This window comes from Saimiri boliviensis, chromosome 21, assembly GCF_048565385.1.
Source record: "Saimiri boliviensis isolate mSaiBol1 chromosome 21, mSaiBol1.pri, whole genome shotgun sequence".
NCBI lineage: Eukaryota > Metazoa > Chordata > Mammalia > Primates > Cebidae > Saimiri > Saimiri boliviensis.
This window is the reverse complement of record NC_133469.1, coordinates 8,848,918-8,870,452: the sequence shown is the minus strand read 5'-3', so window position 1 is coordinate 8,870,452 and position 21,535 is coordinate 8,848,918. Positions and strand designations below refer to the sequence as shown.

General features: G+C 47.9%; 1 protein-coding gene across 8 annotated transcripts; it reads right to left on the bottom strand.

The window, feature by feature from the left end:
- Nucleotides 1–5,547: 5,547 nt before the first annotated feature.
- On the bottom strand, nucleotides 5,548–20,970 carry RABL2B (RAB, member of RAS oncogene family like 2B). Of its 8 annotated transcripts, none has more exons than XM_039463203.2 (10): nucleotides 20,831–20,969; nucleotides 19,754–19,816; nucleotides 17,682–17,850; nucleotides 15,813–15,842; nucleotides 14,568–14,647; nucleotides 13,346–13,425; nucleotides 7,187–7,298; nucleotides 6,744–6,841; nucleotides 6,343–6,426; nucleotides 5,548–6,176 (listed from the first exon to the last, which is right to left on the bottom strand). In XM_039463203.2, the coding sequence occupies exons 3-10, from the start codon at nucleotides 17,786–17,788 to the stop codon at nucleotides 6,078–6,080; spliced, it is 690 nt and encodes a 229-aa protein (XP_039319137.1). In that variant the 5' UTR covers nucleotides 17,789–17,850; nucleotides 19,754–19,816; nucleotides 20,831–20,969; the 3' UTR covers nucleotides 5,548–6,077. The 8 variants fall into 8 exon arrangements, with proteins under 8 accessions (XP_039319137.1, XP_074247418.1, XP_010341685.1 ...); XM_074391317.1 differs by having other exon boundaries at nucleotides 20,866–20,968; XM_010343383.3 differs by lacking the exon at nucleotides 19,754–19,816 and having other exon boundaries at nucleotides 6,744–6,838; nucleotides 20,831–20,970.
- Between the last annotated feature and the right edge of the window lie 565 nt (nucleotides 20,971–21,535).

The window sequence follows — 21,535 nt, the reverse complement described above, 5'->3', positions numbered from 1 at the left end:
AACCAGACTAAATTGTATTCAGTGGAAAGCTGATCAAAAGATTCAAAAGAATGCAACCTTTTGTTTTATCTACTTCTGACCTAGAACCACCCCCCACCCCACCTTTCTACTTCTAGTTGTTCCACCTCACTGAACCAAACAACTTTACATCTTACACACATTGATTGGTGTCTCATGTCTCTCTAAAATATATAAAAGCAAGCTCTACCCTAACTACCTTGGGCCCATATTGTCAGGACCTCCTGAGGCTGTGGCATGGGCATGTCCTTAACCTTGGTGAAATAAGTTTTCTAATTGACTGAGACATGACTCAGATATTTTGGGATCACAATTCACAATCAACATGGTGTGACAGTTGACTACAGCATTCAGTAGAGAGATGTGCTATACAGGTATGTAGCCTGGGAGCAATAAGCTACACCGTATAACTTACATGTGAGTGGGCTACATCATCTAGGTTTTATAAAGACACTCTATGGTGTTCGCACAAAGATGAAATCACTATGGACAAATTTCTCAGAAAGTATCCACATCGTTAGGAGATGCTTGAGTGTATTTTAAATGGTTAAAGCCCAGAAGAAGAAAAAAACTCAACTCCTGTTATGGTTTAACAACAAAGCTTAATAGAGTTAACATACTTCATCTAATCTAAGATGCTAATAATTAACAAACATTATTTTATGCACCATCACAAATATGTTGCCAATTAAGCCGACTTTCTGAATGACAACAAAAATGTAAACTTACTTCTATTAATGCCAGGAAAGTAAAATGAAAATGAATTATGGTTTTGATATCTTAAAGCAAAAAAGAAGCCGTTAGCCTGAGGTCTTGCCTAAGCAAACGGAAACCGAACTTCAGGCATGTAAACTGACTTAAAAACATTGACAAACTACCCAATCGATGTCAAAAAGCCCAGCCGCCAGTTGGCTGTATGACTAGGGTTGCTGAGGGAACCAACCCCACAACCAGGGATCGCCTAGCTGGAGCCAATGAGGAACCTCACTTAGCTGTCACCGCTAAGAGCTCGAAGTCCCAAGCCCTGTTTCCCGTTCTGGTGCTTCAGGCATGATTCATGAATCATTCCTTTGTTCAAATTTGCCTAAAATTCTTCTAACTCCTATATTCTAACCCCTAACCCTAATGGCTAGCCCTAATCCTCACCCTAAACGCCAACCATACGTTAGTTTCTACATTTGCACTATGTCAGTGTTGATGATTAAAACTGCTGGATTGGCAAGGCCGCATGACCACTGCGGATTTTACAGGAAAGTATTTGGAGTGAGGTCTTGCATTAGAATTACAGGTGTTTTCTACGTGAGCACTGTGGGTGTTGTATTCGTATTTCGGCTATCTTTGCCTGCTTTAGGAACGCTCTATTTGTGTTCTGAGGCCGCAGTGCGAGTTCTGCACCTCGCACTGCAGCCGCCTGGCCGTGGGTGGGGAGAACCTAGGTGCGCAGGATTCAGAGGAGCTTTTGGTGTCCAGTTTTCCATACCAAGATCTTACTAGTCTCTGACCCTAAGCATTCAGGGCTGCAAACAGGAAGGATTTTACTCACTGTGGACGTGGCCTAGAGTTGTAGCTAGGCTATGCCCGCTAGGTCTGTGCCGTGGAGAACGCAGCTCCGCACTCACAGTTCCCCACAGATGGATACTGAGGAGACTGTGACTCCGCAGACCGGTGGGACGCTGCGCGACGCACGATTGGTGTTAGGGCATGGTGTGATTACTATATTAGAGACCACTGTTAGAATATATATATCCACGGCCGGGCGCGGTGGCTCAAGCCTGTAATCCCAGCACTTTGGGAGGCCGAGGTGGGTGGATCACGAGGTCAAGAGATCGAGACCATCCTGGTCAACCTGGTGAAACCCCGTCTCCACTAAAAATACAAAAATTAGCTGGGCATGGTGGTGCGTGCCTGTAATTCCAGCTACTTGGGAGGCTGAGGCAGGAGAATTGCCTGAACCCAGGAGGTGGAGGTTGCAGTGAGCCGAGATCGTGCCATTGCACTCCAGCCTGGGTAACAAGAGTGAAACTCCGTCTCAAAAAAAAAAAAAAGAATATATATATCCACAGCCAGTGTGTCTTGGACATTGACAATATCAGAGTGTAGTCAAAACAGTGGGATTTGATGGTTTCATTTTTCTAGCTGAATTCCTTCCTCTGCTGAGTACTCTCTAAAACTCTCTCCTTTGCACTCAGGGCTGTGGACAGGAAGTTTTTTACTCACCAATGAACAACACCAAGTTGACACGACCTCCCTGCTGCCCTGAGGAAGATAAAGCTCCTTGCTGCTTCTGGCACCTCAGAGGGAAGTTGCTCAGGAGTGGGTACGTGGGCCCTATGGTGGCGCCAGGGCTCAGCACAAATGCTGTTACTCAACTGTTTCTCCGCGGACGTGCACCCCCTCCTAGTTGTCCTGAAATACCTATAAAATTCAATATTCAGTTTATTCAGTGTCATAATTTTGGAAATTCAAACTGAAATGAAGCCCACTATAACCATAACCCTCCCAAAAACGGTAATGGAAGGATTATTGGAAGCCATATACAATGAAAGGTACACACAAATTAAAAGATAAAAACCTATTCAAAATAGTCCAGAGACTGTAATTGAAAATGCAAAACTGTAAGAAATCCGAAAGAAAATCTATGTGACATTGGGCTTGGTGTTGAGTTTTAACACAAAACATCAAACGACAATTCATGAAAATATTCATAACACAGACTTTATAAAAATCAATTTTCTGTGAAAAATCCTATTCAGAGAACAAAAAAGACAAGACAGATTGTGAGAAGATATTTACAAAATACATATGTGATTTTTAAAACTGTATTAAAAATACACAAATAAATCTTCAAAGGAACAGTTAGAATTTTAAACTGGCCAGGCACAGTGGCTCACACCTATAGTCCCAGTACTTTAGGAGGCCGAGGCGGGTAGATCATCACAAGGTCATGAGTTAAAAACCAGCCTGGGCAACATGGTGAAACCCTGTCTCTACTAAAATACAAAAAATTGCCACGCGTGGTGGCACACAACTGTAATCCCAGCTACTCGGGAGGCTAAGGTGGGAGAATTGCTTGAACCAAGGAGACAGAGATTGTAATGAGCCAAAATTGTCCCACTGCACTCCCGCCTGGGTGACAGAGCAAGACTCTGTCTCCAAAAAAACAAAACAAAACACCTAAAACTAAAACCTCAATTAAAACTGGGTAAATATCTGAACACTCAGCCAAAGAAAACATACTATAGATAGCATGCTGGGCATGGTGGCGCATGCCTGTAATCCCAGCACTCTGGGAGGCTAAGGCGGGTGGATCACCTAAGGTCAGAAGTTCGAGATCAGCCTGGCCAACATGGTGAAACCCCCTCTGTACTAAAAATGCAAAATATTAGCCAGGCATGGTGGTGGGTGCCTGTAACCCCAGCTACTTGGGAGGCTGAGGCAAAAGAATTGCTTGAACATGGAAGGCAGAAGTTGCAGTGAGCCAAGATCAAGCCATCGCACTCCAGCCTGAATGACAGAGCGAGACGCTGTCTCAAAAAAAAAAAAAAACCAAAAATATACAGATGACAAATAATCACACAAAAGGATGCTCAACATCATGTCACATTACGAGACTGCAAATTAATATAACACCGAGATGGCTGGGCACGTTGACTCATGCCTGTAATCCCAGTTCTTTGGGAGGCTGAGGCTGGTGGATCACGAGATCAAGAGATTGAAAACATCCTAGCCAAGATGGTGAAACTTTGTCTACTAAAAATACAAAAATTAGCTGGGCATGCTGACACATGCCTGTAGTCCCAGCTACTCGGGAGGCTGAGATAGGAAAATCGATTGAACCCAGGAGGCAGAGGTTGCAGTGAGCCAAGATGGTGCCACTGCACCCCAGCCTGGTAAGAAAGTGAGACTCCGTCTCAAAAAAAAAAAAAGAAAAGAAAAGAAAAGAAAAAAACGAAAGACTGAGATATCACTGCACATCTAGTAGAACTGCAGGTCTCTAAAAATAGTTCACCAATAACAATTGGAGGTTGAAGAACAAGAGGTACTGTCATTGGTGACTGGTAGAATGCAGCCACTTTGGGAGATAGTTTGACAGTTTTTCCCAAAGATAAATAAATCTTACCTGCAATCCAACAAATGCACCCCTAAATTGTATATGTTCAGACAGCTGCTTTGAAAAATTATTTTCAAACAAAAACTAGCATAATCAACTTCAAGTACAACCACGCAATGGGATACCATTCGGCAACAGAAAGGAATGAACTCCTCCTCCACTGGCTTTGAGTGTTGACAAACGAAGCGCACAGTTGCCCTTTCCCCCCGACAATTGACCTTACTGAAACAGAAGGCCCCCTTCCACCTCACACCCTGGGCTGAAGGGCACAGAAGGCCTCTGGTCTTGAGGTAGGACTAACTCCGTGGGGGCAATTTGCCCTCCAGAGCTTCCCTGGGACAGGGAGTGCGATGGTAAAGCCGGCTTCCAGCTGAGACCACAACCTTGCTGAGCTTCTTCCCTCTGCCACCCTCACTCTTCTGAGAATGCCCCTAAGTCATTTGAACAGTGGCCTTCTCAGGGTCAGCTTCTAAAGAACCTGATATAAAATAGTTCCATTAAACCAATGTGAAGGTGAACTTTATGGTATGTAAATTCTATCCAGCAAGGCAGCTGTGTTTTTTTTTTTTTTAATACTTACTAGTCATTTATAGTAACTAAATTTTTATAAACATCACCTCATCAGGCTATACATTCCTGGAAACCCCTGATCAGGTCAAACATCTTATGTTGAACATCTAAGTACTGCTGATTTAAAGGGGAAATGTGCTTGTTTTTGAGCTCCCAAATTACTACCTATTCTTTTGAAAACACTAAGTTCCACTGAAATGGCCTCTACTCTAGTGAACTGAGAGTTAACATGGGTTACCCTGCAATAGGTCAATGCAGCCACCCCTCACCGGGAAGGCTGATGATTTGCAGGTTCTTCTGTCTTTTTGCCTGGTACATATTTCAGAGCCACAAAACACACACATTTATTCAATGTTTATGCAATTCAGCCTTTATTGTAAAAAAGGAAACAATAAAAACAAAATCCTATTAACAAACACAATGCAAATGATGCCTGAGATTACCATAAAAACATACTAGCAAGCCACAAGTACCAGAGAGGGGTGAAGAGGCGCATCTACTAGCTCTTCTCTTGCAGTCCTGCGCCTCCCACAGGAGGCACAAGGTCCAAACTATTACTAGGGGAAAAAAAAAAAAAAAAAAAAAAAAAAAAAAAAAAAAAAAGGATAGTCTCTTTATGCTGAAATAGGAATTTTAATCTCTTCTTGTAGTCCAAATGGATGTACCTTGCAGTGTGGCTACAATGACTCTGGATTTCACCAACAATAACGCTTGAGTATTCCTAACCAGAGTTGAGCTTGTCACCTGCTTTTACTTAACTCTAATGGAAAACCTGTTCCTGTGATCTCAGCTTTACCTAGAAGAGCTCCTGAAACAGAGTAGGTACACAAAACTCTGGAATGAATAGCTGTCTGCTCAAAAATATTTTATTTAAAAACAGATGATTGGGAAACTGAGAAGGAAAAAGGGTGGGAGACCACACAGGGAAAGCGTGGGGCCTCACAGATTCAGCTGGGGGCTGGGGATAAGGGACAATCATTACCTTGGCAGAAGCACAAGGAATTGTCCCTGAGGTCAGCTTTGGAAAGAAAAAACAAAAACAAAACCCACCTAAATTTGCTTTACTAAAGAGACATACAATCATGTTTTCTGATTGTCTTCACTGTCTAGCCTTGCGGGGAGGTAGGTGAGAAAGGTGTTAATGATATTGATCCCTAATTCTGCTTCAAGATCTGGTGTGGACTTCTTCCACCAGTCCAGAGTTTGCTGGTACTGACCTCATCCCTGTATCAAGGGCCTTGAATGTGGGAGGCTAATGGGATGGGGTTGCAGGAGGCAGGAGAGGGGATGGCCTAGAGAGTTTCTTCATTCAGAGCTGGAGAGTTGCTGAAGGAAATGCTATGTTGAAAGGGCTCCACCCACCCCTAGCCCTAGCCCCTCAGCTGTGGGGAGAGGCCGCCTCCTCTGATGGGGTCTCGATGCCGCTGCTTTGCTCCTGTTCTGGCGCATCCTCCTCTTTCTGCTCCAACTTGAAGTTCTGTGAACAAGGTCGCAGGTGAGGCCTGGCCCTGCTTTTGCTCAACGGCAGCTCTGATACATTTAGTGGGGCAAAGTTAGGCGAGAACCACTATATTGGGTTGTAGTACCTACCCCCGAAGAGAAGACGTTTCTTCTATCCCACCTGAAGTGTGGACCTGACCTACCTCGAGCTCCTGAAAGATCTCATCCATGAAGTCCTGAGAGTTCTGTTTGTAAGACACAGCTAATCGAATTGCATCATTGAAGAGCTGGGGGTGAGGTAGACATGGTGGATGGGAGTGTCTTGGACTCTGCCCAGTCCACCCCATTGGCACCACTGTGAGACTACACAATACTCCATGTCTAAAATCAGCAACCTTACCCCTTGATTTGCCCCTCCCCATCACCCTGGCCTATGCATGCTCAATGGACTTCTGCCCCATCAAGTCCTGGTCCATCAGCTTCTCCCCTCCTTGCTGCACACAGCCATGCACTGTCCCCATTCTCTCCATCATGCCTGCAGCAAGCCCTTCTCTTCACAGCTTCCCTTTACCACCTAGTGCCCTGATCTTGCAATTGACCATACCTTCACAACATTGGTACCATCAGCAGCTGAGACAAAATACAGGGGCAGGGAGAACTTCTTGGCAAAATTGAAGCTTTTTTGGGTCACGTTTATGTCTGCTGCAGAGAGAAGGCATGACATTGGTCTGTCCATCAAGGGAAGGGAAGAGGGTTTGGAGGGTGGGCCACCGGAGGCCTTCATTCTAGAAAGTGTGATAGGCAGGATGGATTGGGAAACAGGTCCAAAAAGGGTTCAGTTAACAGGGATCTGTGTCTTGGAAAGAGGGCAGGTTGGCTCAGCTGGCTTCTTCATAAGGTGGGAAGAACGCAAGCAACTAAGGGTTGTACCTTATCATGGGAGGGAGAACAAATCACTGAAGGCTGCCTGCCCCAGGAATGGAGGAGGACATGTATGGTGGCGGGCCCCCATGAATTGCTGACACCTAGGTGCAGGGATGTCCCCACCATCAATTTTGTTGGCCACCACGATACATGGGATCTCTGGCCTGAACTCCCGAAGCTCTGTATACCAGGTGCTCAGGTTCTTATAGGTGACTTTCCTCTGTACATCAAACACCTGCAAAGAGCAGAGGAAGAAAGATAGCTCAGGTATGTCAATGTTTCTGCACCCCATCTCCAGAAGACTCACACACCCAAGCAGGCACGCATGAGCACATGCTGTGGTCGTCAGAATGCTCTGAATTGCACACTCTCTGACCACAGAGGCTGCCCTTTCTCAGGGAAGCCCCCGGAGCCTCCAGATGCAAACATTGTTTTTAAAAATCTTATTCTTGGCCTGGCGCGGTGGCTCACGCCTGTAATACCAGCACTTTGGGAGGCTGAGGCTGGTTGATCACCTGAGGTCAGGAGTTCGAGACCAGCCTTGCCAATATGGTGAAACTGTCTCTACTAAAAATATTAAAAATTAGCCAGCCGTGGTGGTGGGTGCCTGTAATCCTAGCTACTTGGGAGGCTGAGGCAGGAGAATCACTTGAACTTGGGAGGTGGAGGTTGAACTTGGGAGGTGGAGGTTGCACTGAGCACAGATCGCGCCATTGTACTCCAGCCTGGGCAACAAGAGCGAAAACCATCTCAAAAAAAGAAAAAATATATAAATAAAAGACTGACTCCTTTTTCATCTAATCTTATTCACCAATTTTAACAATCATAAATTGAATCAATTTACCAATTGATACAGTCTGTTAGAATTTGTAAAAACTTTTTTTAGTCTACTTTTATATTTATTGTTTAAACTGTTTTAAAGTTCCTTTGTAATAACTGTAAATGTTTCTAGAGTTTTACTTTAGTTACTATTGATTACATCTATCTATTTCTTTCTTTTTTTTGAGACAGAGTTTCACTCTTGTTACCCAGGCTGGAATGCAATGGCGCGATCTCGGCTCACCGCAACCTCCGCCTCCTGGGTTCAGGCAATTCTCCTGCCTCAGCCTCCTGAGTAGCTGGGATTACAGGCACACGCCACCATGCCCAGCTAATGTTTTGTATTTTTAGTAGAGACGGGGTTTCACCATGTTGACCAGGATGGTCTCGATCTCTTGACCTTGTGATCCACCCGCCTCGGCCTCCCAAAGTGCTGGGATTACAGGCTTGAGCCACCGCGCCCGGCCTTATTTATTTCTTTGTTAGAGGCAGGGTTTCACTCTGTTGCCTGGGCTAAAGTGCAGTATCTCAGTCACAGGTCACTGCAACCTCAAATTCTTTGGCTCAAGGGATCCTCCTACTTCAGCCTCCCAGGTAGCACGCACCCACTAATTTTTTAAAAATTTTCTCAAAAAAAAAAAAAAAGGCAGGTGTTGTGGCATGTGCCTGTAATCTCACCTCCTTGGAAGGCTGAGGCAGGAGAATCACTTGAACCCGGGAGGCGAGATCATGTCATTGCACTCCAGCCTGGGCAACAGAGTGAGACTTTGTCTCAAAAAAAATAAATAAATAAAATAAATTTTTTTTTTTTTTTTTTTTGGTAGAGACAGGCTCTTCCTATGTTGCACAGGCTCATCTCAAACTCTTGGCCTAAAGGGATCCTCTCACTTTAGCCTGCAAAAGTTCTGGGATTACAGGCACGAGCCACCACGTCCAGCCTTGATTTACTTTAAGATGGAATTTCACTCTATTACTCAGACTGGATTGCAGTAGCATGATCTCTGCTCACTGCAACCTTTGCCTCCCGGGTTCAAGCAATTCTCATGTCTCAGCCTTCTGAGTAGCTGGGATTTATAGGCATGTGCCACCACGCACAGCTAATATTTATATTTTTAGAAGAGACAGGGTTTTGCCATGTTGGCCACGCTAGTCTCAAACTCCTGACCTCAAGTGATCGGCCCACCTAGGCCTCCCAAAGTACTGGGATTGCAGGCATGAGCTACTGCGCCTGGCCAATTTACTTTTAAGCTTCTCTTTACTTTTTTGTTCTGTTTTTATTTTTGTCTTTTTGAGATACGATCTTACTGTCACCCAGGCTGGAGTGCAGTGGCACAATCTTGGCTTACTGCCACCTCGACCTCCTGGGCTCAGGTGATCCTCCCCTACCACAACCTTCTGAGTAGCTGGGACTACAGGTGCATCCCACCATGCCTGGCTAATTTTGTTTATTTTTTTTGTAGAAATGACGTCTCATTCTATTGTCCGGACTGGTCTTGAACTCCTGGGCTTAAGTAATCCTCCTGCCTTGGCCTCCCAAATTTCTGGGATTACAGGAATAAACCACTTTGCCTGGCCTCTTAAAACTTTTTAAAAGTAATTTTTATTTTTTATTATTTGTAGCTCATACTTTTTAAAATCTTTTTATAATTTATTGTTTTTACCTATTTTATTTTTGTTTTTAATTTTTTTTGAGACATAGTCTTGCTCTGTTGCTCAGGCTGGAGTGCAGTGGCATGATCTCGGCTCACTGTCACTGCAAACTCTGCCTCCTGGGTTCAAGTGAATCTTCTGTCTCAGCCTCCCAAGTAGCTGGGATTATAGGTGTGCACCACCATGCCCGGCTAATTTTTGTATTTTTAGTGGAGACAGGGTTTCACCACGTTGGCCAGGCTGGTCTTGAACTCCTGACCTCAGGTGATCTGCACTCCTCGGTCTCCCAAAGTCCTGAGATTAAAGGTGTAAGCCACCGTGTCCAGCCTGTTTTTACCTATTTAGAAATAACAGGGCCGGGCGCGGTGGCTCAAGCCTGTAATCCCAGCACTTTGGGAGGCCGAGGTGGGTGGATCACGAGGTCGAGAGATCGAGACCAACCTGGTCAACATGGTGAAACCCCGTCTCTACTAAAAATACAAAAAATTAGTTGGGCATGGTGGCGCATGCCTGTAATCCCAGCTACTCAGGAGGCTGAGGCAGGAGAATTGCCTGAACCCAGGAGGCGGAGGTTGCGGTGAGCCGAGATCGCGCCATTGCACTCCAGCCTGGGTAACAAGAGCGAAACTCCATCTCAAAAAAAAAAAAAAAAAAAAAGAAATAACAGCAAGAAAGATGAGCACTACAAACCAGCTCTAGGGGCAGAACTCTTCAAGACAACTTCTGAGATGCTGCTACAGTGACCCCTTGTACCCTTCACAGGAGTTCCTCAAAAGTGTCACACCCAAACTGCCCTAGTACAACAGTCAGTAGATTAAAGTTACAACCACCACCACCCTGTAGCTGCTGGCACAGCTGATCTCACTTCTAAATCACGTAGGTATTTGTGCAGGCAACATGGTTCAAGCTCAAGGCTAGAGGCTCGCCCTGTGTGGAGGGTCAGCAGCTGTCACACCTAAAAAGGCAATAGGAAGTCTATCTGAATTCAATGAATCACCAGATTGTCTTGAATTCCCAATGAAGACTCCTTATAAAGGATGTCTGTAATGAAACTTCTGGAATCTACTTCACACCAGGCTCAGATGCCTTTTGTTCAGGTCTGGTTTCCTGAGCATCCTTTCTTTGTTTTGAGAGCTGAGGAGGAGCTGGCTAGAATGAGGAGTATCCCCATCTCAAGGTTTCAAGGTGGAGGGTAGAGCCCTGGGCTCCATCTCTGACCCTCAGCCCCTCAGGTCCCCGTATGGTCAGAAGGTGAGTGCTTTCTACCTGCCAGGCCCCAAGCAGCAGACTGGGGCTGGTGGCGGGCACCTGCAGACACAGGGATGGTGGCAGGAGAGACACCCCAGGCCTTCAGAAGAGGGTATGGGGGAAGCCCATGAAGAGGCATCAGATGTAGAAGGCAGTCACTCTGAGAGAAAGAGAGGTGAGCTCAAAATACCAAATGCCAGAGCAGACCTGAAACCAAACTGCCTAGAACCAAGCTCCTCTGCTCTTGAGGGTCAGACTTCTGCACTACACTGCTCCCATTGCCTCACCCTGTCATCCTCTTTCATTTAGTACCTTTACAGTTATCAGAGTTAAAACCTGGAAACTTCCAAGGGATTTTGTTCTTAAGGAACAGTGGGGGGAATCAGGAAATGAGCTGCTTCCTTTACCATTTGCAAAAGGCCAGAAGGGAAGAATCCTCACTGTCCTCACCACTGGCATCTATACTGTGCCCTCCAGTCAGTAAGTTCCTGGGGGCAGCCCTCATGTCTTTCCACCTTGGCACTCCCGGCATTTTGCACATGCACATCACAGACAGAATCCAAGTTGTGGAAGTGATCAGTGGTGCAGGAGCACACAGGAAAGAGTAATTCTAATGAAAAACATCAGAGGAAGCTGCATGGAGGTGGCAGCATTTAAGCAGGGCCTAAAAAACGAGCGGCGTTTCAAATAAAGGGGTGTGAGCTGAGGAGAGGCTGAGGGAAGAGCGTGAAGGAAGGTGTGCAGAGGAGCAGGTGACAGTGAGCAGAACACGGCAGCTCCTTCTGGGTCCCCTCTGCTATTGCTTCTTACAGATGAGATGACACCTGTTCAGTCATGCATCCCTCTCAGTGCCAAGGTAAGGCTGTGCATACTTGTAGACAATCACTAAGTGGGAGGTAGGGCTAGAAGGATGGCTGTCTAAATGCTATGGAGTGCCATGGCAGACTGTATTAATATACACCAACAATGCTGGCAACTTGTCCATCCCATGTGCTCTTTTCATCATGTGACTCTGATTCCCCACTGAGAGGTGATTATGGCCAGAGGGATGCCATGTAACTTGCAGGGCTAGGCCATAAAAAGAAATACAAGTCCCACCGCATTCTCTTTAAATGCTTGTTCTTGGGATCTTGGCTGCCATTCTGTGAGCAGGCCCAAAATCAGCCCAACTGACAAAGTGCATAAAGAGACACATGGAGCAGAACCTGCTGGTGGTCCAGCCAAGTGCCAGCGTGTGTGGGGAGATGCCCCAGGCAGTTTCAGACTGGAACCCAGGCCTGGAGTTTTCTCAGCTGAGACTTCAGACATTTATGGATTCCTGATACATCAGAAAACGGTTGTTTTGTACCACCAAGTTTTGGGGTTTTGTGTTAAAGGAAGACCTTGAATGCTATTCTAAGTTTTAGTGACTGAGGTTTTCACTTGGTGACAATTGCCAGGATTAATAATTCAGAAGACTGGTCTATTGCTTCCTGCATTACAGATGGCTGATATTCATGAAAATGCATGGGGTTTTTTGGGTTTTTTTTTTTTTTTTTTTTTTTGTTTTTTTGAGAGAGTTTCACATTGCTTCTTGGCCATTTGGCTAAGATCAAGTGTGGAGACTGAGTTTTGCTCTTGTTGCTCAGGCTGGAGTACAATGGTGTGATCTCAGCTGACTGCAACCTCCACCTCCTGGGTTCAAGTAATTCTCCTGCCTCAGTTTTCTAAGTAGCTGGGATTACAGGCATCTACCACTATGCCCTGCTAATTTTTTGTATTTTTAGTAGAGACCAGGTTTTACCATGTTGGCCAGGCTGGTCTCAAACTCCTGACCCCAGGTGATCCACTCGCCTTGGCCTCCCAAAGTGCTGGGATTATAGGTGTGAGCCACTGTGCCCAGCCATGAAAATGTTTTTTAAGTGGCCCAAAAGAAAAACATGCTCTTTTCAGCATCTGAAAGTGGTGGCCTGAGAACCAAGCCAGGAAATTCACGGTAGGAACTTCTATGGGACACAGGTTTACAGAACTTGTTTTTCCTTTCTTAGCCCTTCCAACGCGATGCTTCAGACACTTACCGCTCCCTGGCCACTGGGGTAGGAACCCTGAGACTGCATCCTGGACAACAAAATGAGAGGCTGGGAGGGAGGCAAGGGGCCGGCCTGCGAGGGAAGGTTCTCTGGTACCCATAGCACCTACTTGGTGCCAGCATCTGCCCCTAGGGAAGAGCAGCAGGCAACAGTGGAGGGAGGCCTCAGGAGCTTGTCTGACAGGGTGGGTCTGTCAGAGAGAGACTCTGACCCTCTCTTAGGCACGCCTTTGCCTCTGGATGCTACACCTGATGTTGAAGCCCTGAGCTTGCTGTTCCACCTCTTCTTCACCCATCCCCACCTGCAGAGAGCTCACCTGGCCCCTTCTCACTAAGAAGCTCTGGGGAGCAGATATGGTTTGAAGCATCCCCAGGTGGCCCTGAGCCCCTCTCCCACAGCACTGAGACTTGGGTTAGAGGGTCCAGGGGTTCTAGGCCCCTCATCCCTCAGGCCAGACTTGCCCAGTGCCTTTGTCCACCTTCCCCAGGTTTCATACCATGATGCAGGCGTGGGCCTTGTGGTAGTAGGAGGCATGCATGCTCTGGAACCGCTCCTGGCCTGCCGTGTCCCAAAAGTCTGCAATGTGAACACAGCTCTGACTGCCTGTTGGAGGCTAGAAGTCAGAGAGACCCACATGCCCAGTGCATTTCTGTGCAAGTCACTGTGCCAAATACATCACACATGTGACACAAACCACAGCATGTGTGTGTGTGAGTGCACACAGGAACACAGGGAGGAATAGAAACTACATAGCTCTACATGTGTGTCTTCAAGACATAGTGCACCTGAATGTGCTGGGAGAGGTGTGTGTTCACCTGTGTGTGTGGGAAGACAGTGAGTCGGGGTCAGGAGCAATGACAACACAAACTGGGAGCCCAAGGAAGAAGATGGGTTCCCCGTTTCCCACGAGATATGCAGGGTCTTCTAAGTTCTAAATTAGTCCAACTTCTCACATGCACTGACCACAGATGGTAGACAGTCAGGCAGGCTATGTGGCCTGGCCAAGGAGAAGGTTGTGACCCAATGGCAGGTCAAAGCCCTAAGTGAGAGATAATGTTCTGACAATATTTTTTGTTTGTTTAAACTGGCTTACAAAGGAACCCCTAGGCCGGGCGCGGTGGCTCAAGCCTGTAATCCCAGCACTTTGGGAGGCCGAGGCGGGTGGATCACGAGGTCAAGAGATCGAGACCATCCTGGTCAACATGGTGAAACCCCGTCTCTACTAAAAATACAAAAAATTAGCTGGGTGTGGTGGCGCGTGCCTGTAATCCCAGCTACTCAGGAGGCTGAGGCAGGAGAATTGCCTGAACCCAGGAGGCGGAGGTTGTGGTGAGCCGAGATCACGCCATTGCACTCCAGCCTGGGTACAAGAGTGAAACTCCGTCTCAAAAAAAAAAAAAAAAGGAACCCCTGAAGCTAGGAAAACTACTGCCTTACTGAAGGCCTCTTATGTTCTCTTTCCCTCCGGCAGGTACAGTATGCCTCCTGACTGCTACTCCTGAACCCTGTCCCACACACTGGTGCTGGTCTGGACACCAGGTCAGAGGGCTGGGACTTGGCCCCTGTGTGTCTCCTTTCACCCTCCATAGCCTTTTGTCCCTGCCTGGGGTCTCACTTTCTTCCTCTGGACTCTGTCTTTATCAACCTTCCCTCACCTCCCCTCCTCTCCCATTTCCTCTTTCCTGAGGGTCAGCATGGCTTGGCCCTGTGCTGCTTACCCACAAGGATGGTCTTGCCATCTACCGTGGCTGTGTGCTTGTACATGGTCAGGGCATACGTGGACAGCTGCTGTGGCTGACTGCACTCAGGTTAAGGAGCAAAAACCAATAAAAGGAGAGGGTAAGGAAGGAATGGGGAGTAGGAGTGTTTGGTTTGATGAAATGGACCCTCTCCCTCCTCTTCTCTTTGGAGTTATTGAGATTTTAAATCAAAGGAATGTTGCAGAGGATCAGCTGCAACGTATCACTGGTACAAGCTCCATGGAAGGGTGAGGGTTGGGAGGGGATGGGAGTGTGTCCTGGTCATTGAAGTCTGAGGTAAAATGCAGAACAGGATTTTACAAACAAGTGTCATCAATGGCATCATGCAGTTGGAAAATACAAATGTGGATGTCGCGACTCCATCATGGATGGAGCTTTTGCAGGCTAGAAAGGAAACCCTAACTCTGGTAGCAACACGACCATTCCAGGAAAAAAACTCCCACAAGCCATACAGGTCACAAGCTGTCTATCAATTTGGAGTCTGCCTATGTGTTAAACCTTGAGAACATGGGTTAAACTCTGGGAATAACACCTTCCATGGCCACAAGATGCTGGACAGTGTAACCAGCGGAGCCAAGTGACACAGGTGGGCTGGGTGTGCAGAAGCACTTGGTACAACGTGGAGTAAGACATACTCAGATCTTAAGACAACTGAGCTTTGGAGTTAAGACAGGGAGCAGCAGGCTCCAGGGGCTCTTCTCACAAGTGCATCCACTTGGAAAGCTGTTTAAAAATCTCCCAGTTGGAGGGAGGAACTCACTCTAAACCTATGCAATATAACAATTCATGGGAGGAAGGTGGGGCTGGCAGCTCCTATTTTGCAAAGGTCATTCATATCAGAGATTTGTTCAATAGCAGGTGGCCCAAGCTTTGAGGTTAGAGAGGCTAAATGACTTGCCCAGTGTCAGGAGCTACTAAGGAGGAGGATGTGGGATTCGATGCAGACTATGTGCTGTTGGCCATTCTACTGCCCTCTTAATCTAAGACAAATCCAAATATGAGTAACCTTCAAAATATACAGCAGTGATTTGCAATGCCATGTGGGTCAATCAACAAGAAACCAGTGCAGAACAAAGCCTGTGCATTCACTTACCCAATCCTCCTTCCTGGGCTGCTAATACAAAGGGGTGGGCAGTGGGGCACAGATACATGAGCATGGGAAGACCGGCAGGAACAAGGGGTATTTCAAACCTTGAAGGATACAATCCATCCATGAGAAATCGCTCCATGAGTCTGTAGGCAGAACAGGCAAGGTGGTCAGATGGCGTATCCATCTCCCCATTGCCCCAAACTTTTCTTTTTTGAGACAGAGTTTCGCTCTTGTTACCCAGGCTGGAGTGCAATGGCGCGATCTCGGCTCACCGCAACCTCCGCCTCCTGGGTTCAGGCAATTCTCCTGCCTCAGCCTCCTGAGTAGCTGGGATTACAGGCACGCGCCACCACACCCAGCTAGTTTTTTGTATTTTTAGTAAAGACGAGGTTTCACCATGTTGACCAGGATGGTCTTGATCTTTCGACCTCGTGATCTACCCGCCTCGGCCTCCCAAAGTGCTGGGATTACAGGCTTGAGCCACCACGTCCGGCTCCAAACTTTTTTTCTTTCTTTTTTTGAGACAGTTTCATTCTTGTTGCCCAGGCTGAGTGCAATGGCGCAATCTCGGCTTACCACAACCTCTGCCTCCCAGGTTCAAGTGACCTTGTGCCTCAGCCTCCTGAGTAGCTGGGATTAGAGGCATGTGCCACCACACCGAGCTAATTTTTGCATTATTAATAGAAACGGGGTTTTACCATGTTGGTCAGGCTGGTCTTGAACTCCTGACCTCAGGTGATCCACCGGCCTCAGCCTCCCAAAGTGCTGGGATTACAGGCGTGAGCCACCATGCATGGCCCACTATCCCAAACTTTATCACCCTAAAGCTGATAACCTGGAAGCCACCTATGGCTTCCCTTTCCCCTTTTACAACACAGCCACACAGTTTCCAGGTCAAGTCTGGATCCTAGGAATAAGCACAACAGCCGGTCATAACAAAACAGCTCATGTTACTAAGAGTACACAGACCACCCATGTGAAGCTCTCAAATCTGTTATTTCCATCTCAGCACAATGTTGCACAAACAATTACCCTTGTGTTATGCACAGGGAAACACAGACCAGGAAGGTGGTTCCTTCTGTTCAAAAGCCATTTCCTGGCCGGCACATGGCTCACATCTGTAACCCCAACCCTAACCTGAACCCCTACCCTAACCCCTAACCCCTAACCCTAACTGCTAACCCTAACCCTCTAATCCTAACCCTAACCCCAACCCTAACCCTAAATGTCTAACCCTAACCCCATCCTAACCCTAACAACCCTAACCCTAACAACCCTAACCTCAACCCCAACTGTCTTATTAAAAGAATACACCAATCTTTACAATAATTATAGCAAATCGTCAGTTCTACCCAGTTTTCTCCATCTCAGAGAGTCCCTCCAAGAAAGCATCTTTACCACATTTGCCAATCTGTCACGGTTGCAGTCACTTTTCTCTTTCCATTCCCACTCCCTGCCCTTGCAGTCCCTCAGCCCGCACACCACAAACAATGTCCTCAACTGCTCCACACCTTCTCACAGGGCTCAGAGGGAGCACTCAAATTCCCCAGGTCATAGAGGAGCACTCAAATTCCCCAGTCCCTATGACCTGCCCCTGTCCCTGCAACACACACAACTGTGCAAGTGATTCCCCTCGTTCTCCTATGAACACCGAGACTGCTCCTTCACCGGCCCTGAGAAGCCATGCTCCTCTGCCTCCGGAGGACTCTTTTTTTTTGGAGACAGAATCTCACTCTGTCTCCTAGGCTGGAATGCAGTGGTGTGATCTTGGCTCGGTGCAACCTCTGCCTCCTAGGTTCAAGCGATCCTCCTGCCTCAGTCTCCCACATATCTAGGACTACAGGCGTGCGCCACCATGCCCAGCTAATTTTTGTATTTTTAGTAGATGGGTTTTTGCCATGTTGGCCAGGCTGGTGGAAGACTATTTTAATGACCCAGACCCTCTCTAGGCCTGGTATTTCTTCCCTAATCTCCCAACATACTTGGATTTGCCCACTGCACTGTCTCCCAGGCAGATGATCTTCACGTTGTCATCAGCATCATATTTCTCTTGGTCCAGCTCACTGGGTTTGGTTTTGTCTTCTGCCATTGGCTCCTAGCTGTAGAGAGGTGTCCGGTCCAGGGTGCCAGGGGGCAGGGGGGGGGTCTTATCTGGGAAGATCAACAAGAAGCTGTTGTTAGAGATAAGTCCCCTCAACCAAATGTATTTATTCCTCTTCCGGGACAGGAGAGACAATGAGCCAATGAGAGAGGGGCCCAAGAACTCATAACCTTCTCCATTCACCACCAACTTGCCTGCCACATGCTGTGCACACAAGATTCTCTTAGGGTGGTTTTCCTTGCAATATTTTCCTACTGCAGGTATGCTTAAGATCATACCTCCCACTCCCACCTGGAGAGACAATATTCTGTATTTACAAGTTCTTCTTCTTTTTCGTTTTTTTTTTTTTGAAATGGGATCTTGCTCTGTCCCCCAGACTGGAGTGCAGTGGCTCGATCTCGCCTCACTGCAACCTCTGCATCCCAGGTTCAAGCGATTCTCCTGCCTCAGCTTCCCTAGTAGCTGGGATTACAGGTGCCTGCCATTACACCCAAATAATTTTTATATTTTTAGTAAAGACAGGGTTTTACTATATTGGCCAGGCTTGCCTTGAACTCCTGACTTCAAGTGATCTCACCTCAGCCTCCCAAAGTAATGGGATTATGGGGATGAGTCACCATGCCTGACCTGTATTCACAAGTTCAACATACAAAATTTCCTTAATTGTAAAACAGGGACAAGAAACAGTGTCCATGTCATATAGTTGACATAAGACACTGTCTGCCAAAAAGCCTGAGCTCTCATGACTGAATGACACTAACTATACAGCCAAAGATGCCTGCCCTACACTTGTGATCCTTTGCCCTCTTCATGCCTCTTACCTCTCCTCCATTTTCCATCCTACTATAATCTGTACTTGCCTCTCCCTCCCTCAACACGGGCAATCCCCCTGACCCCCTTCTTTAGGGCTGTTTCAACTTTTACTAGTTTAAAGTACCTCCTAAATGCTGATCATGCCCCGCTGTACCTCCACCCAGACTGCTTCCCTCAGCGCTGGACTCAGATATGTTATGCAGTTGCCTACTAGACTGGGAGTGGCAGAGTATGACACACAGGCATCAATAATACGTTTTGTTTGTTTGTTTGTTTGTTTGTTTGTTTTTGAGACGGAGTTTCGCTCTTGTTACCCAGGCTGGAGTGCAATGGCACGATCTCGGCTCACCGCAACCTCCGCCTCCTGGGTTCAGGCAATTCTCCTGCCTCAGCCTCCTGAGTAGCTGGGATTACAGGCACGCACCACCATGCCCAGCTAATTTTTTGTATTTTTAGTAGAGACGGGGTTTCACCATGTTGACCAGGATGGTCTTGATCTCTTGACCTCGTGATCCACCCGCCTCGGCCTCCCAAAGTGCTGGGATTACAGGCTTGAGCCACCGCGCCCGGCCTTTTGTTTTTGTTTTTGTTTTTTTTGAGACGGGGTTTCGCTCTTGTTACCCAGGCTGGAGTGCAATGGCGCGATCTCGGCTCACCGCAACCTCCGCCTCCTGGGTTCAGGCAATTCTCCTGCCTCAGCCTCCTGAGTAGCTGGGATTACAGGCATGCGCCACGATGCCCAGCTAATTTTTTGTAATTTTAGTAGAGACGGGGTTTCACCATGTTGACCAGGATGGTCTCGATCTCTTGACCTCATGATCCGCCCGCCTCAGCCTCCCAAAGTGCTGGGATTACAGGCTTGAGCCACCGCGCCCGGCCAATAATAGGTTATACACAAATACTTAAGTCCTGCACACTCCAAATGCTGCTCCTCACATTACCCATTTGCACAAGACATTTACCAGGCATCCAGTGCCAACAGCTGTGTGCAACATTATCTCTAGCTCTGTTTCTACTCTCTTCACACCTAAATATGACCTTGCAAACATTCCTGAGAATGTAACCACAGTCCAGACTCTTAGCTAGCTGAGCACACAGAAATGATATGATGACGAGATAGCAGCAAGAAGTGAACCTTACTGAGCATTCACCATGAGCAGACGTTGCAAAGGGTTCAGATAGCAGAATCTACTGTGGTAAGAGCTACAACAGAAGTATGCACACGGGTCAGCAATAGAAAATACCAAGAGGGGCCGGGCGCGGTGGCTCACGTCTGTAATCCCAGCACTTGGGGAGGCGGAGGCGGGTGGATCACGAGGTCAAAAGATAGAGAACATCATGGTCAACATGGTGAAACCCCGTCTCTACTAAAAATATAAAAATTAGCTGGGCGTGGTGGCGCGTGCTTGTAATCCCAGCTACTCGGGAGGCTGAGGCAGGAGAATTGCCTGAACCCAGGAGGCGGAGGTTGCAGTGAGCCGAGATCGAGCCATTGCACTCCAGCCTGGGTAACAAGAGCGAATCTCTGTCTCAAAAAAAAAAAAAAAAAAAAAGAAAAGAAAATACCAAAAGGGCCTCCAAGTTTTACTGACTGTGCCACCACACAGCTACTGCTTCTGCATAGTCAGGAACTTCGGCTTATTTAGCCAGGGACACAGTTCCTGCGAAGTGGCAGATACTTGGTAAGCATGGTGAGGGTCAGTCCCCTTCCACCTGTACCCGGTAGAGAGAGCAACATAAAGCCAAATGCAGCTGCGTGGCTCCATGCTTGGAGACTTTCTTTCTTTTGTTTAGAGACACGGTCTCACTCTGTCGCCCAGGCTGGAGCGCAGATCACGGCCCACTGCAGCCCCCAACTGCTGAAGCGATCCTCCCTCCTCAATACCCCGGGGACTACAGGCGTGAACCACTGCTTACAGGCGAAGACTTGGTTGTCCCTGTCCTCGAGATCTAAGTGGGCAAGCAATTTTTCGATAAATATTTTTGGGCACCAACCATGTCCAGGCATCGCCAGGCTGCTCATCCCACCACCCACAACAGCCTCGCGAAGCCACCGTTCTGTATTTCCCCCGACCGGGACGCCCTCCCTCCCAGATCCCAAGGGCGGCCTCGCAGCGGCTGTTCCCGCGTGCTGAACCCGCCACTGGGGCGGATTTGCCCTCACGTGCGATCCTAGGTAAGGGCTGGAGAGACCAAGGACGCTGCAGGTCGGCTCACCCGCGGCCAGCGGCCCCTCAGGCCCCGCAGCCCACCTGGATTCTGCGCGGTCTCGAACCACGCCCGCCGGCCCCGCTAGCGGCGGCTGCACCCTCGACTTCCGGCTCGACCAGCATCCTCGCAGCTGCTACGCAACCGCGAAGGGACCCCGCAGGGCTGTCCGGTCGAAGGCCTGAAGGACCCCCGCCGGGGCGCGAGCTGCCCAGCGCGGCGCCTGACGGGAGTGCCGCCAGGAGTGCGCATGCGGCTTAGTGCGAAAGTGGCGCTTCTTAGCCTGGCGTGGTGGCGCGCGCCTTAGTCCCAGCAACTCCCGAGGCCGAGGCAGGGGAATCGCTTGAACCCGGGAGGCAGAGGTTGCGGTGCCATCTCTGCCATCTGTCTTGCTACCCAGGGCATAGAAACACCTTGTGCTTGACTCACAAGCAGCTAGGTGGACGCACATGTGAGGGAAAGCTTGTTGCAACAACTGCTCAGCCAGGAGCCAGGGTTTTCTCTCTTGCTGACACCTGCCATCTTCAGTGTCACAAGGGGTTAAATCAGCAGTCAAGTTTTACTCTCTGATGAGAGTGGGTAGTTGGCCTGAACCTATCAAGATTTCCTTTTTTTTTTTTTTTTTTTTTTTTGGAGGTGTAGTGTTGCTCTGTCGCCCAGGCTGGCGTGCAGTGGCATGATCTCGGTCACTGCAGCCTCTACCTCCCAGGTTCA